This window comes from Cydia pomonella, chromosome 27 (assembly GCF_033807575.1).
Source record: "Cydia pomonella isolate Wapato2018A chromosome 27, ilCydPomo1, whole genome shotgun sequence".
Lineage (NCBI taxonomy): Eukaryota > Metazoa > Arthropoda > Insecta > Lepidoptera > Tortricidae > Cydia > Cydia pomonella.
The window spans coordinates 3,298,888-3,317,884 of NC_084729.1; the positions used below are offsets into that span (position 1 = coordinate 3,298,888).

Here is an 18,997-nt window from a genome sequence, read left to right on the forward strand (position 1 = left end):
CTGGTGACCAACTCCTGACTCCATCATGAGAACTTGGACTTCATCCGGGTCAAAAATAATAATGCAAACCCTAACGTAATTTCAAGTGAAAATGCGTTTTTCAGAAAATCGCAGCCAAATAACACTAGACCTTACTCATAGTGTTGTGTTCCTGCCGGTGAGTAAGGTTGCCAGAGCTCAACGAGGGGCGGGAGGGGGTTAGGGTCGGCACTGTGTGTGAACTTTTATTAAGATTTTCTAATCGCAGTATATAGCACTTCTCGGAACTCCGTAGCTGATTACGATCGCAACGAATGCCTGACAATCGAGCACAGGTCCGTCCTCTAAGCGCGCTCCGCGCGGACTGAGAGCGGGGCGTCGCTGCTGCGTGATTTATACGTGTTTTAAAAAAATATAAATTTACGGCAATGTAGGTCCCATAGTTACGATTTTTTTTTTATAGGTTAACATAAAGTTACAGTTTGCTATAATATTATTTTTAAAGCAAAATATGTGTACAATTTGCGGAAATAAAATATAATAAAACCCTGTTTTCGCCAAAAAAATGAAGAAAACTCGGAAGGTATTTTATCAGTTTTTTCAAATGAATCTTCGATTGTTAATCATTCCAGCCCCTCGTACGAGATATGTTGAATCAAATTGTAGTCATTCATGTACCAAATGATTCTTGTTTATAGCAAAATTGAGAACCGAAACGCCACATCTCACTGCAAAATTTGGAAAAGACTCCCAAAAAACCTCATTAAAAAAGAGGTTTAAAAGAGAAAATGAAAATTTGAACTGTTGGAGCCCCTAGTTTAGGAAACGATTATTTAAGTATGTTATCAGTTTTTGAATAAATACTAATAGTTACGTCGTAATCTTGAATGAAAAAGGAAGCATTTTACAAAATACGCTCGTCTGTAGGAATAAGGACTCTTAAGATTAATTCGTCATTCACTGCACACTACCACATTAGTTTACTGTATAATAAGCCATTGATATTACACCTTAAACATTATTAATAGGCAAAAAACAACAGAATTAATCACGAGGCTGGACTATCCACATGGCGCTCAAACCGGAAGTCTCAAAGAGATTCCATAGTCGCTAATCATTTAGACAGTTTGAAAACAGAAATGATTTGACTAAGCAGTCGACTACCCTATTCTTAAATAAGAATAAAAATATGGTCCTCTTAACTAAAAAAACTTGTAAAAGTAGGGGCATAGAAGCATACCTTTTACAAAAAGGTATGCTTCTATGTGGTAAGTGGGTGCACTGACCATTTCAGTCATTGAGTCGTTGGGTGAAATGTACAGCATTAAATATTAGACAGATGGATATGATGAAACTATAAGCATTCCTTTTTTGCCATTTTAGCTATGGAACTCTAAGAAGGAATAGTTGTTTATTGGTTGAATGCCTAATTATGTCTCAGTACAAAATCATAGACAACTTTAAACTAAATTATAAAACTACTCTTTATACAAATTAACACTCAAACACACTAAACAACAAATAAATAACCCCAAAATGCCTTAAACAAACATAAAACATTGTACTGCGATTCGAAGCTCACCTTGATAGTTATTTCTTTCCTTCAACAGAAACGTACCACCTAACACTTTGTTTATACTAAACAATGTATAAAAATCCCATTGTTTTACACAAAATTATGGCCTTCGTTTCCTTTACATGGTTACCAAATAATGCACTTGTTTACACGAAAAATATGAAATATAACAACGGAACAAGACGCACATAACCTACAGCTTAATAATATTTACAAAAAAGCGCTTAACAACACGTATTCCTTGTAGAAATTTAAGAAAACTAAACAAGTTTACGAGCAAGAAATGTAAAACTGTATCGTAGCAAAGTTCGGTGACATTTCAATCGGCGTTTGGCATTACGGTTTATGTCCGGGACATGCTTTGTATAGCGTGTGTTGCAGTTGACAACTGATGTAACAACGATAATATCAAACGCTTAAATAGTTTGGAAGCGTTTGCTCCTCTGTATATCATACAATTAACCTTGCGATTTTTTGTTAGCCACGCCCTCAAGCTCTGTCCACAACGGACTATAATTTTATCAGTAAATCTTAATTAGTACCTATAAGAGGCATAACACTCGCCAACAACATCGTCAGCATAACAATCCCATACGTTATTATATAGTTTGTGGTCGTAACGATAAAATCGTGTCGTTACCGTGGACGATGTGATAAATTATAAAAGCGGTAGGCGGTACGTTGTCTCATTTTAACAATCGCTCCTTCTCACCTTGTTCGGCCGATATATCGCAAGGAGTGTAGAGGCCTTTAATATATAAAAAAAATAGTGCCAAATTGACACCTGTCAAACTACACTTCGCAAGCTCGTGCGGATTTTAGAATAATTTATGTTTATTTATTAATTTTAAGCTTAATTTAATCACATGATGGAATGTATAAGCATATTAGAGAGGGAAATAGCCGATTTGCGCAAGACTTTAGCCGAGAAAGAGAACGAGTTGGTGGAAATTAAGAAGAAATGGTTATCGGTGCGTATTATTTCCTTTTTGCGAATCAGTTAGTACTACAATTAGAGCTTAAAAATGGTGCTGTTGTGCTAAAAATTATGGGAATTTCTTAAACTTACTCATTTACTTGAAGCAACAGATAAATAAAAGATAGCGGAGCTACAAACCTTTAAACGAAGGCATTCTATGTGTTATTGTTGTTAGCTTCCTGCGACCCAGCTATTCAAATGAAAATTCCAAAATTTGCTACTGAAATTTGGACCAAAAAAGTTTTGATTGTCTGGAAGAGATCACTCTTTAACGATAAGACCGCCTGTTGTCTGCCTCTACATTCAATCAATTGTTTCTTCTCTTGTATCTTTTTACTGAGGTGTGCCAATAAAGAGTATTCTATCGGCATTACAATATTTATCAGTATTATAATTATAGTAATTTTATTCGTAGAGTAATTTTTGAGTTCTTGTCAGACTTCTTGTGGTGTATCATGAGATTCATGAAGAACCCGAAATATTTTAACCACACATTTCTCTGTATGTGTATTGGTATATATTATTGTTGTATATAGTTATACCAAATAGTCAGACCAAAACCCTCCACCACTACATAATCAAAATAATCGAAATAAACGCAAGCGAAAAGAAGGAATACCAGAAAAGAACCCTCCAGATACCGGATCGGCAAACATCACAAAAATTGAAACCAGAGCTAAAATGTACTTCGCAACCCTTAACGCTAGAACACTAAATTCAGACGAAAGCTTGACCGAACTTGAACTTGCATTGAATAAAATAAAATGGGACATTGTTGGACTTAGTGAAATAAGGAGAGTAGGAGAAGAGATCATAGCAAACCAAGACTATCTATTCTGCTACAAAGGGGAGACTCCTGGCAGACATGGAGTAGGCTTCCTTGTTAAAAGCTCCCTAACGACTTTTATAGACAAGTTTGTTGGGATATCAGAAAGGATTGCAATTCTAAATCTCAACCTACCGGGGTACAAAGAACCATGGACAATCATACAAATATACTCACTAACGGAACAAGCAGATGAGGAAGCAATAGACAAGTTCTACAATGATCTCCAAGAAGCTCTCATAACACACGCCCACAGAAACCTTGTAATTATGGGTGATTTCAATGGACAACTAGGTAAATGTCAGAACGGAGAAAAAGCAAGCTTAGGTCCTTTCACTTATTCCGACAAGATTAGAAGCAGGAATGGAAGAAAACTTGCAAACTTCGTATTGGGGAACAAGCTAACTATACTGAACAATAAATTCCAGAAAAGAAACAAAAGAATGTGGACATCACCAGATGGAGGGACAAAGAACCAAATTGACTTCATTATAACTAATAGACCAAGGCACTTTGCAAACATTGATGTGATAAACAATCTCAACTATAACTCAGACCACAGAATGGTTAGGGCAGAAATGTTTGTACAAGAGAGGAAAAAAATCAGACCAAGGAAAGACCCCCACATTATTTCAAAACAACACTACCATAAACTAAGTGAAAGTATGGCCAAAAACTTTTCAGCCTTTAACAAGAATACAAAAAATCTGGATAGCACAGGAAAATATAATTTGTTTGAGACTACCTTTAAGAAAACAACCCAACAATGCGCAAGCACGAATAATAATAAAAGGGACTTTGAGTGGATGTCAGCTAAGTCAATTTCTCTGCTCGACCAAAGAAGTACCATCATTAACACCAAAGATACTACTGGAAGAAGAAAATTGATAGCAATACTAAGCAAACAAATAAACACAAGTCTAAGAAATGATAGGAAAAACCGAAGGATGAAAACAATAGAAAACCATATAATAAAGACAGGCGGCATTAAGAAAGCATACAAAGAATTATGCCAAAACAAGAAATGGATTGTTAAAATAAATGACCACAGGAAAAATAAAAGATACAAAAGACTAGACATCATCGAAACGGCTACAGCATATTACAAGGAACTCTACCAAGACACAACAGAAAATAGCAAAACAGAACTCAATGATACCACCGAGGTACCTGTCATCCTGCCGGAAGAAGTCGAGAGTGCTTTAGACAGCCAAAGTACTGACAAAGCCCCAGGGCCAGACGGGATAAGCAACGAGATACTGAAACAAGTCAAAGAAGCAATATTACCTATACTTACAGACATCTTCAACAAGATCCTAACAACTGAAACCATCCCAGAGCAATGGACTCAGTCTACTACAATCCTAATATACAAGAAGGGGGACCAGCATGATATAGGCAACTACAGGCCCATAAGCCTGATGTCCAATCTATACAAGATCTTCGCAAAAATTTTATTAAGGCGACTAGAAACAAGACTAGATGAAGAACAACCAGTAGAACAGGCTGGTTTCAGAAAGGGGTACTCAGTACTGGATCATATTCATGTTTTGAGGCAGATACTAGAAAAGTACAAGGAATACAACCTTACATACTACATAGCGTTTATTGATTACAGCAAGGCTTTTGACTCCCTCATACACGAAAAAATCTGGATGGCACTAAAGACGCAAGGTATTGAACACAAATACATCAGAGTCATCAGCAAAATATATCAACACAGCACATCTCGCATTCAACTGGAAAGATATGGGGAGACTTTCAGAATAGAAAAAGGAGTAAGGCAAGGGGATCCCTTATCCCCAAAACTATTCTCTGCTGTCTTGGAGATGGTATTCAGAAACCTGAACTGGGATCGCGTCGGTCTTAACATAGGTGGCCGCCAATTAACACATCTAAGATTTGCGGATGACATTATTCTACTTGCTAAAAACCCAGACGACCTAAACAGAATGATAAACGATATTGAAACTAACAGCAGAGAAGTAGGACTATCAATGAACCTGGAAAAAACAAAGGTGATGACAAATGGCGAGAAGAACATCATTAAAATAGGAGAAATGACAGTGGAATATGTGGACGAATACATTTACCTCGGTCAGATTATATCACCTGACGAAACAATAGAGAAAGAAATAGAGAGAAGGATAGTGAACGGGTGGAAAAGGTACTGGTCCCTGAAAGAAGTCTTCAAAGATAAACAACTCCACTCTAAGACAAAGGGTAAACTATTTAACACATGTGTTCTTCCCGTCCTAATGTATGGTAGCCAGACCTGGGCGCTGACAAAAGCTACTACATCCCATCTAGCGTGCTGCCAGCGTGCCATGGAAAGGAGCATGATAGGTGTACGGAAGACTGACCGGCTACGAAACACCCTAATTAGGAATAGGACGAAAGTCCAAGACATTGCCATAAAAATTAGAAGACATAAATGGAAATGGGCTGGCCATATCATCCGAGGCACAGATAAATGGAGCAAGCGAGTCACCCAATGGTACCCAAGAGAGGGAGAGAGAGGAGCAAAGAGACCTCTAATGAGATGGGATGATGACATTGCGCAGGTAGCTGGCCGTACCTGGAGCAGAGTGGCAATAGATCGGAGAGAGTGGAGAAGGTTGGAGGAGGCCTTTGCCGAAGGGCAAGCAGGCAAAGAATACAAAAGATGGGAGATAATAGAGAGATAGTAGTACTGTTCTTTGTCCTGTAAATAAAGGCTATTTTATTTTTATTTTATTTTATTATATAGTTATCTACATTTTACATTCATATATGTACCTATATTTACATTAACTTAGTAAGTACTGTAAATTAAGTTTTTAGTGTTATTTACATACCCCGCACCAACTTTGCTTCTCTGTTTGGCCCAAAGGTTGACTGGTAGAGAATGCCTTGTGGCATTAAGTCCGCCTTTTGTAACTGTATGTTTTACTGTGCAATAAAGTTTAAATAAATAAATAAATTTCTGAGGCCTAACACTTAAGGGGCTCCCTGGCACCAATGACCTTTGATCTGAATCCCTTATCATATCAACAGCAACGGCTTTAAGCAATATACTATCCCATATTTACCTCAAAGTTCATTGTCTTCGAGATATTTCGCATCAAAGTTGAATGATTTTAGACAAAAAAACTGGTTTTCTGGACATAACTTTCGTGTTAATTAGTTTAAAATCAAAATATCTGAAAAGTTTTTAGAGACATCAAAGACAATGCAATGTGTAAATTTCATATATGTAAAATCCTTCACAGCAATCGATTAACGAAAAAAGTGTTTGTTATAGACAAGGTTTAAAAACACAAAAAAATAAGTATTCATTTCTTTCAAAATCCGGCAGACAGAATGCAGATAAAAGATTGGAGAACCGATAGCAGATTGTCTTATGATTCTATCTGTAGTGCAAATGTAGGAGTAACATCTCAAAACGTGTCAAAAAGCGATGAAAACCGCACTGAAAAGGTGTTTTTGCTTTTGCTCCTTAATTTCTGTAGAACTAAATCAAAACCTGTTTTATGTAAATGTTAAGGATACAAGCAGAGCAAATATGTATTTTAAAGTATTCAGGCAGGTCAACCGGCCAGTGTAGACGTGCCTCGGCCGAAGCGGCACGCTCAGGCGAGGAAAACGCGTGCCGCCTCGGCTGAGGCACGTCTACACTGGGGTTTGTGTGTGAGGAAATTGCCTCGCGCATATGCACTTAACTTTGGAATTTTATTTTTTTCTCTCAGAATCAGAAGCAAAGAGATTCTAATAGGAGAAAAAAGGTGTCCTAAGATTTTTATTTTCATTCTGTTACCATTTTTCATAAAGTTGTATGATGGTAACGTATCATACGTACCTTCCATTCTATGGAATATATGGGAATTATGGAACATTTTTTTTTTCAACTATAAGGAGTTTTGATTAAAAATATGCTTTTTTGTGTTACAGAAGCCACAATTAGAAAATCAGATGCAAACCAACCCCAATGGGTTACATGGCCAAGCAAATGTGGAGCGTCTGCCCCGATGGGCAATAGAAAGGTATTAATAGGAAACATATCAAATTATTTTATGTAAATATTTTGATTTGTGTTATTTGCAGTAGAAAAACAACTGTAGAAACTGAAATAGATGTCTTATACGAAAGGAAAATTGACCAATGCCTCCAGCGCCCAGGGTTGAGATCGAACCATAGTCAATGCATTTGCAGCGGTTGCCTCAACCACTTGGCCACCCATGTCACGGCAGCATAGGTAGACTTATATAAAGGAAATTAATAAAGGATTACAACGGGACCCTTTACTAAATCTTGCCTTTTCTCGCGATACCATACATGAAGTAGTTAAAAACTTTCAACATCATTTTAGACATAGACATAGAAATTTTTTTTTTTTATTCAACATCACTTGAAATGGCAACAGATAGTGACATTTAATACAAATAAGCCTTAAATTTAGACTTAAAAACTAATAAATTGAGTTGTATATATAAGGGAGAAATATTCATGAGTGTTAAAAAGGAGCTTGCCTCAGCATAGTGTTGCAGTGTATTTACTACAACGCTGGTTTTCAGGCAGACCCTTGATATATTATCCCTTACCTTACTCGCTGTTAGTCGGAAACTAAATGGCTTAGAGTTATGTTATTATGTTTGAGTGTACACTATATGTATTATATTTTGGACAAAACAAGTGCTACTGTGGTGTGAGTTAAAATGAAAAGTAAAGTATATTAACTTATAAGATTGATAAGATAACATAATGTAAGATATACATGCGTGTCATTTTCGCCATCTTAGGCATTGTTGGGATTGCTTAGTGGGGCTCTACAATATTTGAAGAATATTATATATGTTTCAGATTTCAAGCTCCCAATATCTTTAACCACTATATAAGACAATTGGCAGACAAATTTGATTCAATGGTATTAGAGAATAGGAATGAATACGTATATTTTTTTTCAGTTTCACTTTTATATTTATTTTGACGATCATGATAGAAATTCTTATATTTTTGACATCAATGCAAATTTATTATGTAATTGTCTATCATGAAGTAAATCATCTAATCTTTTAAAATGGAAGGAAACAACACAAAAACGGCCGTTCCATTTAATAATGTTTTATATTCCTTCTTCTTCTTCCTCCTGCCCTTATCCCACGTTATGTGGGGTCGGCACAACATGTTCTTCTCTTCCATTCTCCTCTATCTTTCGTCACCTCGGCACTCACTCCTTTCTTTCTCATATCCTCTTTCACACAATCCATCCATCGTTTATTGGGTCTACCATCCGCTCTCCGTCCATCAACATTCATTCCTAACATTCTTTTGCCTATATGGCATTCATCCCTTCTCATTAAATGCCCATACCACGCGAACCTACCACTCCTTATCTTCTCCGCTACCGGTGCTACTTTCAAACTTCCCCTTATATACTCATTCTTAATCCTATCCTTTCTCGTAATTCGTCGTCTTGGAGGTAATTTGTACTAATATTAAGACCGTGGGACGCTAAAGGAATAAAAAGACCCTGTCTGACACATGTAATTTGACATAATGTAATTGTATACAGGTACAGCCGACAAATCCTGCTGCCTGAGATTGGTGTAGAAGGGCAGGCGGCACTGTTGGCTGCTAAGGTGCTCCTGGTCGGAGCCGGGGGGCTAGGGTGCCCTGCTGCCGCGTACCTCGCAGGCGCTGGGGTTGGTACGTATGGTATACAGGTGCAGACAGATCCTGAGGCGTGGTGGGTCAAGCAGTGCTGCTAAGGTGCTCCTTGTCAGTGCTGGCGGGCTTGGATGCCCTGCTGCAGCGTACTCAGCAGGCGCCGGTATTGGTATGTATGGTATACAGGTGCAGACAGATCCTGAGGTGTGGCGGTTAAACAGCGCTGCTAGCTGCGAAGGTGCACCTAGTCGAAGCTGGCGGACTTGGGTGCCCTGCTGCAGCATACTTAGCAGGCGCCGGTATTGGTATGTATGGTATACAGCTGCAGACAGATCCTCAGGCGTGGTGGGTCAAGCAGTGCCGCTAGCTGCTAAGGTGCTCCTGGTCGGTGCTGGCGGGCTTGGATGCCCTGCTGCCGCGTACCTAGCAGGCGCCGGTGTCGGTATGTAATTGTTTACGTCGATCATTATAGCGACAGTATAACAATAAAGATAAGATTTGACCCATACTAACATACATACATACTGACAGGGGAGTTAAATGAAAGCTTGCAAAAATTTATCCACCCATAAATATATTCTAATTCGCACGGGGGTTATATAGCTCATTGATTTGATGTTACCTATTGGTGCTTTGCAGGTGAAGTAGGCCTCGTGGACTACGACACAGTGGATGTGACCAACATACATCGGCAGCTCTTACACGGGGAAATAGATCAGGGCGTCAGCAAAGTGCAGTCGGCCGCTGCGGCTTTGAGGAGGTAGGTTTAAGTAATAGGGTAGTTGACTGCTTAGTCCCGATGGCGGGACCATCCGAACGCACGACTACACTCGGCTCCGCAGCTTCGGCTTGCTGGTCGCCTTCGAATCGCAGCCTCAGCCGCTCGCCTCGCTCGTTCCCGCGCTCCGTCACAGCGACCGAGGGAAAGCTGCTCTCACTCCATGCCTCAGTTTTCGCAATTGCTCTCTAGGGGTAGGACAGATAAGACAGTAGATAGTGGGGTGCTCTGATTCGGTAACCGGTAATGGTTTAGATAACCTTGACATTTTGGTGACCTTTTGATTTAATGGGTATTTTTTTGCAAATCAGGTTTAAAAACGGCTGATCATTTAATTATTTCCCATTCTACGAAAAACAGTTCTACCTATTGTACCTATGTTATGACAGATGCGTTTTAGGTCATAGATTTATGCAAAATAGAAGGAATCGTAATGAGTTTTCTGCAATGTTGATATTTGGCTAAATGCTATTAAGCTAAACAGATTATACCAATAATGTTTCGGACAATTAAGCAAACGCAAAATAAAATTATTCGTATCAAAATTCGGCCAAGATAATAATAGTCTATTTTGACGACCGGTTTGGCCTAGTGGGTAGTAACCCTGCCTACGAAGCTGATGGTCCCGGGTTCAAATCCTGGTAAGGGCATTTATTCGTGTGATGAGCATGGATATTTGTTCCTGAGTCATGGGTGTTTTGTATGTATTTAAGTATTTATATATTATATATATCGTTGTCTAAGTACCCTCAATACAAGCCTTATTGAGCTTACTGTGGGACTTAGTCAATTTGTGTAATAATGTCCTATAATTTTTATTTTATTTTATTTATATTTAAGATTCGGACTTGCAAACATTCGGGCTATTGTATATTATACAAACTGAAGGTTTCTGCAAATTTAACATTCGTCAAGAACAGTTCTGCCAAATACTCCAAATAGTTTATGCCAGATGCGTTTCGGGTCACAGAAGTTATGTCAAATGGACGGAACCCCCCCGAAGTTAACGGAATCCAATAAAATCACGGTGTATGTACGGGGTCATCCATTAATTACATCACACGTTTAGGGGGAGGGAGGGGGTCAAGAAAATGTGACATGTTGTGACAAGGGGGAGGGGGGAGTCACAAACTTTGTGACGTCACTTTAACTTCACCAGTATTTATTTAAAAAAAAGATTCGCTGTACATTTAAATAACGAGGTTTTATAACGATAATCGTTTTATGCGATTAATTTTCTTTCCTAGTCGGTTTTATGTTATAATTACTAATATTTCTTTTGTCCAAAATAGTTTGATAAAATATTAATAGTAACAAGTGTGTATTCTGCCTGTCCTAACCTACGGGGCCCAAGCTTGGTCACTCACAGAGATTCAGAAGTCCAAACTGAAGGTTTGCCAACGCGCTATAGAGCGCAGCATTCTAGGTGTTAAACTAACGGATCGGATAAGAAACACCACGCTGCGTTCAAAAACCCGCATTGCTGACGTAGGCGAGAAAACCGCTAGGCTAAAATGGTACTGGGCCGGTCACGTCTACCGCATGCACCCAGAGAGGTGGGCTAGCATAGCCACCAAGTGGATGCCGATAGAGGGACGTGGACGGGGCAGGCCCAGGCGGAGATGGCGGGATGACCTGGACAGCTTCCTGGACAACTGGCCGGAGGAAACACCAAATCGGGAATCGTGGACATCAAGGGGAGAGGCCTTTGCCCAGCAGTGGGACACTCGAACAGGCTAGAAAAAAAAAATCGCCGATTTTGTTGAAAAAAAAAATGCGAAAAATGTGACGTCACACCAGGGGGGGAGGGGTAATAAACCTAGAAATTCGTGTGATGTAATTAATGGATGACCCCTAACGCGTTTTTTTATATATTTAGATGTTTGTTTGCAGGATAAACTCCAACATAACGGTGACCACACACGAAACACAGCTGTCATCTAGCAACGCTCTAGATATCGTGGCTCGGTACCATATGGTACTGGACTGTTCCGACAATGTACCGACTAGGTACCTTTTGAACGACGCTTGCTCTCTTACTAAGGTCAGTATCAATATAATAAAGTACCCAAACCACAGAATAACTAATATTACTACCATACAGAAATGACACTTCCTACAAAACCGAAGTTTGACAGATTCAGGGACGAATCATGCTGTCCCTTTCTAATGTATGGCACTATCCCTTTCGGCATTTTAAGCTTGTCAAAATTCAAGTCATTATATTATCTGTGGTCGTGCATATATAGGGACGTCAAGTTGTGCCAACCCTAATAATTGCTCGGTGCAATGCTGAGCCGAACAGAGGAGAGAAAAGCCGAAAGGAGGAGTGTCGACTGCCCAAACCAAGGTTTAAATACTTTATATATCATATGGACATTACATTTTCGTAGGATTTTGATATAATTTGGTAAGTTTAAAGAACTCTTCATTGGAATAAATACGATAATTACGATATCACAATTTGTCCCACATAAAAAACCCTTCGGGAGAATTCTTTTTTGGGATACACGTATCACAGAATAGAGTATACTATCTATAGAATAGAATAGAATAGAATATCATTTATTTCAGTATAAGTACACAGTTATACAATACATATAGAGAAAGAAAGAGAAAAAATGACTTATAACTAACTTGTACACTGTATATAATTATACTGAAAAAGGTGAACACTCAGCATAATGCCAGGTCCTACTGAAGTAGTACGCTGACGCTGGTCTTCCTTGGACACCTGTAGGGAGCGTAGTTGCGCGCAGCTACCAACTACAGTTAAGTTACTGAGATAACTATAATAATTACGACGGTAAACAACAAAGCGGCAATGAAGCAGTTGACATCATATGTTAGCATGACTATCATGGTATGGTATCATGGTGGTGGTGTGGTCAGATATATATATATACCTAAAATAATAATATAAATAATTAGTTACAGTACTTAAGATGTGTAATGGCTTCACTCAATCACTCTGACAATAGTTTTTGCTTAGAGAGAAGATAACTTTTTACTTTTACTCTAAAAGACTGCAAAGAAGTTAGTTGCTTAAAAGGTGGAGGTAGGTTGTTCCAGCATTTTGTGGCGGTGTACTTAAAACTGCCACGAAATGCTGCAGTTTTGTGTTTGGGACATATGAGAAGAGTAGATAATCTCTGGCGCTGCAAAAACCGGAGCTTCTCATGCAGGTAACGAGGTGCTACTATCTATCTACCAAATTTTATGAAAAACTGACGGAAAAAAGTCGACAACAAATAAACGATTGCTCGCACAATGTACCAAACTGTACTCTGTATCTTTAGGTATTTAAATAAAAGTAAACAAAATCTACCCTCAAATGGCTTTAAGCTAGTTGAGGGTAGATGGAAACATTACATGATCAAATAATGTAGGTTAAAGTCAGGTCGTTCAGTGACAGATACAGGCGGTTTTGTATTTGGTTGGTTAACCAATAAATGTTATAACTACCCGAAAATGTACAAATTGCTTGTTTACTTTCATTTAAATACTTATGATACAGAGTTTTTTTTATAATGTATAATAAACTCTGAATGACGCCTGTGTGCTTACTAAGGTTACCTAGAAAACGTACAGGCAGGTAAAATGATAACCGAGTCATACTTTTTTTTTTAATACTACGTCGGTGGCAAACAAGCATACGGCTCGCCTGATGGTAAGCAGTCTCCGTAGCCTATGTACGCCTGCAACTCCAGAGGAGTTACATGCGCGTTGCCGACCCTAAACCCGCCCCCCCCTCGTTGAGCTCTGACATTAAACTAATTATTTTAATCTTTTATTTAACTTGCATTGTATGAAAGTATGTAGGAGGACCTAACTTATGTATGTACGGGTCAAATCTTGCAAGTTAAATTTGACCCACTTCCCGGTTTCCGATGAAGCTGAAATTTTTCATACATATGTAAGTCGGGTGTCAATGCAATATTATGGTACCATCGCGCTGATCTGATGATGGAGACAGGTGGCCATTGGAACTCTGTGATAAAACAACGCAACCTAATTGGGTTTTAGAATTGTTGTTTTTAGAAATAAAATCTTATAACAAAAATGAAATTTTTGCCAAAAACTTATTTTAAGACAGCAGCGATGACTTTTCTACATTAACATTAGTACTTGAAAGGGTTATTGGTTTCGTCTATTAGCCTCCATGGAAACAAAGTAATAAATAATTTTAATTTGAATGTATTTGCAGTTGCCCCTCATATCCGGAAGTGCCTTAAAAATGGAAGGTCAGCTCACGATATATGGATATCGAGGGCCGAAGGATCCCAACGAAAAGGTAATATTTCACTGTAAAATAACGTTACACCAGATTTAACCCTTTCACCGCCAAAGACGTCAACTGACGCGCGCGGCTAGCCCAATATCAACCTTGGTGTGGCGTTCAAAGGGTTAAAACAAAATCTTTAACCCTTTACCAGGCCAAGGGATATATTTCACCCACATCTTATATCGGTTACCGTAGTCAGGTTTTAACTCCAAACCACCTACAAAATATTTTGTCAATCCCTGAAAATATTATTTTATGATCTTCATTCACAACACGCTTCTAAATTGCGTAGTATATCTTTGGCAGCCGTTTAAATTCACTTGAACGCTAATTTCAGTAAACTACGGAGAAATTCGATCACTTTTCATAATTTCTATGAAACAGAAGTACATAGGTCGAACAATTTTTTGATATTTTGTAGATTTTGAGTGTTGAAAGCTAATGTAATCGGAAACATTGCTAAATATTCATGCATTATTGTGTATGACCAGAATTAGGATGTGGGTTGACATTATCCCATGGCCTTATTAGAGTTTAACTGTGTGGGAGCTATATTTCCCATGGCCCGGTAAATTGTCTTGTCATGTCATAAAAACTCACGTAAGTAAGTGATTTTTTTTCAGTGATTGATATAATGTTTCGTAGGAGATTTGGAGTTAAACCTTGACTATTATAACCGATATAAGATGTGGGTGGAATATATCCCTTGGCCTGATCAAGAATATAATAAGACAAAATCTAGTATGACAGTTCATTACTTAGACAGGCGATGGGATAACCTTAATCCACATTTTTATTTCTGGTTTAAAGGAAGATCTCCGACGTTCATAAATACATTTTTTACAAGGCGTTCAATACGGTTGCAACAGCATATAAAGTACGTATTAAGACACGCTGGTTCTTCGGGGCCTGGTAAAGGGTTAATGAAAACTGAAAACGAGTCAATCTTCTATTAAAATTAAAAAGACCGAAAGAAATTGGTGAACAACTTTTTCCGAGAACGCCTGTAAATGTAACGTCTGTGTGCGTAAATGTCACGTCTGTGTGCGTAAATGTCACGTCTGTGTGCGTGCGGCGAAAATGGCACTTTGTACTGTGGCAATACCTACCTAAGCCGCTTATCTCTCTGTGTATTTACATTTTGTGTATCTAATTTTGGTGAGTTAGAATGAATTTCCGAACCGATACGGTTTTCAAACCTTGCAAGCCGTACTCTTACAAGTTCTCGTTCTTGTAAGCTTTACTCCCACCTCAAATGCAGACAACGCACTTGTAACCTCTGATGTTGCATTTGTCCATGGGCGAAAGTAATTGCTTACCATCAGAGGATTCGTCTGCTCGTTTGCCTAATATTTGCTGTCTATTTTTAACGGTATGGTGCACAATAAAGAATACTTACTTATACACCGTGTTTTTTTTTTTATTTGCGTTAATTGTAAGGGTGCATTCCTGAGCTTAAATTAAGTAACATTCTCAAAGACACCGGTATTCTAATTAACTCCATTTCGGAGATAATCAATATTTTATTTTTATCTTATAAAGCTCTTACGAGTGTGTACACTTACCTTAGGGTCCGTTCGCATATTGATTAGTGGCTAGTACGGGTTAATACATTTGCTACTAAACGTAAGTACTATCTCGGACGATCGATGTTCGAAATGACATTGACATGTCACAGTTTTCAATTGTTTGATTGAGATAAATGTAATGCCCGTGCAACAACAACGCTATATGCAACATTTAATTACTTTTTATAACAAAAAAAAATGTTAAAAAAAATTAAAAATATTTTTTTTTGGAAAATTAACTTTGTCATGTAGTTTCCTTAAACGTACTTACCAATACCCTGAAGTTAACGGAATTCAATAAAAACACGGTGTATAATAAATAATAAAAAAATGTTTTGTTTTTTCCCAGGAGACGTATCAGGGCCCGTGCTATAGATGCCTGTTCCCGTCCCCCCCACCTCCCGAAACGGTTGGCAGTTGCTCCGCGAATGGAGTAGCAGGTCCCATACCCGGACTTATAGGTGAGCTACATACTGTATCATCACGAGGTCTTTAACGTCTTGGCAGAAGATTTATTCAGCGTCAGTACGCAAGGGACCTCTCTCCTGGCTGTATGAGCCAATACGGGACCAATATGAACCTTATAATACTAAGGAAATAGAGTTGATTTTGTTTTGTATGAAAATTGAATGATACAAAACAAATTTAATTTTCATCACACTTGCTCGAAAAAGATCTTATTTCATGCAGGTGTACTGAAGGACAAAGGCCTATATTGTTCCCGCGGGAGTTATGGATTGTGAAAAAAAAGGTATAACTCCCTAGGAAGTTATAACTTTTTCTTTTAATTCTGTCACTAACTCATACGAATCATGTAAGTTTACTTTTAAAATAATGACGTTTATAATTTAATATTTTTGTTTATGTTTAAAATTATTTCATTCGATTAATTTAACAGCCGTTTAAAATATTTTTACATAATTTCCAATCGTGGCTGAATGCCGAATAGGTCTGTGCCTTCGATACCTTACCTGTTAAGAAAATACAAAATGGCGGACGAATGTTTGATATATATCACCGTATTTAAGAATTATTTCGTTTAAAATTTAGTTTTTTCTTCACAAGTATGATGAAAAACATTGTGTGTAACTCCGGGGGTAAGAATATTGCAAACCACCCTCGTATCCAAAATTTCACCTACCCCCCTCGTTGCACAATGTACTATTAATGTTGTCCTATAGCCGTGAGCTATAGGACCGTGAGTTTAGGGAGGAAAGATTGCTAGTATTCCCCCCTTTTAACTATGAGTATGTTCTAAAATTCAACATACATTATCATTAACAACATGTGTTATGAGTTTCTTGTCAATAAAAATAAAAAAATACCTCATTGACCCCTCATTCATTTATTTATTTAGGCCTTTTGTAGTGTTTATGAATTTTATGGACATTAATTATTTAACTCTTTTAAAAATTCAATTTATTCTTATTAATATTGTCTAATGTTTCTCCTTTCTAACGTGTGTGTGTTTAGGTTTAATTAGTTTTCTGTGTGGTTGATTTTTATTTTCTATATTTTTGACATGTACGCAGTGAACGAAAATGTTTTATTTCCGTTCACTTGATGTACGTTTGACCGTATCAAATGATTAGAATCGAATTAAATTCCTATACCATTGGTTTTATGCAGGCGTGCTGCAAGCGCTGGAGGCCATTAAGCTTATAGTGGGCTATTCTCACAATAAGTTGCTGGTGGAGCGTCTGCTTGTCTTCGATGGCGATGACTGTACCTTCAGAAATGGTAAGCTTTTTTATCCCTTTACGAGCCACAGGAACCTCCGCCTCCATACAATCGAAGTTCTAATAAATAACTAAAAATGAAACAGCCTATATTACTGAGTGAATGTACAATCATTTTTAAGTCAAAATAAATAGCTATTAGCAAGCTTCCTTTACTTGTTAGAACGTGACAGGCATGGTGACGGGCGATAAAAACGTGACCATGCTACCGCCGCTGGTTCACTGTGCTAAAAACAATTATGCTTGTATTCTTACAATTATGCGATTTTATATATTGACGACCGGTTTGGCCTAGTGGGTAGTGACCCTGCCTACAAAGCTGATGGTCCCGGGTTCAAATCCTGGTAAGGGCATTTATTCGTGTGATGAGCATGGATATTTGTTCCTGAGTCATGGGTGTTTTCTATGTATTTAAGTATTTATAAATATTTATATATTATATATATCGTTGTCTAAGTACCCTCAATACAAGCCTTATTGAGCTTACTGTGGGACTTAGTCAATTTGTGTAATAATGTCCTATGATATTTATTATTATTATATCCACAAGTAGGGAGATTAAAATGACAGCATTTTGAAAAATATAAAGAAAAAAATTATTGAAGAGGTATGAATTCACGTACATAAATAAAAGTAACATAAAGTCATAAATAAAGAAAATGTGTATGAAAATACAAGTTACTATAGTTAGACCAAGCTAAGTTGGTAGCGATTTGAATAGCCCAGACTATGAAAGTTTTATTTGTAATGTTAAACTTCTATGAAATTGTGACGTTTTAATAGCACTTGCGCAGTTTGTGCTATCAAAACGCTACCAACTTAGCTTGTTCTAACTCTAATGCGTATGGCTTTAACTAATAAATGTTAGATTTTGATTTGTACCGTCAAAGATATAATATATAATACGAGTATAAAGAGTTTCTTGCCGGTCCATGTTAAGATACCCTCCTCCAATAGAGGAGGGATTTAAATCTTCTCGGGTCAGAGGTGTAGGGTTAGAGCCGGTGTAGCTTTATTTGACGTTCATAAGCGCATTGTAATATGCCTGCTTGAATAATAAACTATCTTAATCTTTATGTATATAATTCCGAATAAGCTAAATAAAGTCTACGAAAAAAATCGTGCCTCGAAAAATCCAGAATAATTTGTACTCGAATAGATGGCGATATACCTTTGGCCTACGGGTAGATGACGACATCGTTTTATATTTAACACATATCAGTGAAAGAACGAGTTTTGGTCCTGTGTCGAAAGATGGCAGTAAATTTAGTTGATTACAAAATTTACTTTACTAAATTTTCTTTGGTATAGTGAAACTCCGCCCGCGCAACGCAGAGTGCGCCGCGTGCTCCGCTTCCCCCACCATCACACGGTTGGTGGACTACGAGGCCTTCTGCAAGGCGAAGGCCTCAGACAAGGTACTGTGTTTCACACTTTTTTTTAAGTGAAAACTTCTTTAGCGGCGCTGTGCACTTTTTGTGATGGGGAAAAATGTTAAACTCGCGACAGGTCACTTGACCGACAGATTGAAAATTCGTAAGACGGACACGTGACCTGGTAGAAAAACGGTTTCAATGTCATTGAAGCCAGTAGACCGCCGACGCGGCGTAGGAGAGGAAGT

General features: G+C 38.0%; 1 protein-coding gene across 3 annotated transcripts in view; it reads left to right on the top strand.

Moving 5' to 3' along the window:
- Window positions 1-2,325: 2,325 nt before the first annotated feature.
- Window positions 2,326-18,997, top strand: part of LOC133532768 (adenylyltransferase and sulfurtransferase MOCS3) — a 230,477-nt gene continuing 213,805 nt past the window's right edge. Inside the window, exons 1-9 of one of the 3 annotated variants that reach the window (XR_009801752.1) lie at window positions 2,326-2,526; window positions 7,291-7,382; window positions 8,912-9,045; window positions 9,646-9,766; window positions 11,678-11,828; window positions 13,992-14,078; window positions 15,987-16,098; window positions 17,267-17,377; window positions 18,688-18,794. Coding sequence is in view for 2 of the 3 variants with exons in the window: in XM_061871564.1 (XP_061727548.1) it covers window positions 2,422-2,526; window positions 7,291-7,382; window positions 8,912-9,045; window positions 9,646-9,766; window positions 11,678-11,828; window positions 13,992-14,078; window positions 15,987-16,098; window positions 17,267-17,377; window positions 18,688-18,794 (1,020 nt within the window). In the remaining variant the exon portion in view is untranslated. The remainder of the gene's footprint in view (window positions 2,527-7,290; window positions 7,383-8,911; window positions 9,046-9,645; window positions 9,767-11,677; window positions 11,829-13,991; window positions 14,079-15,986; window positions 16,099-17,266; window positions 17,378-18,687; window positions 18,795-18,997) is intronic. The other 2 variants (XM_061871564.1, XM_061871565.1) reach the window with 2 other exon arrangements.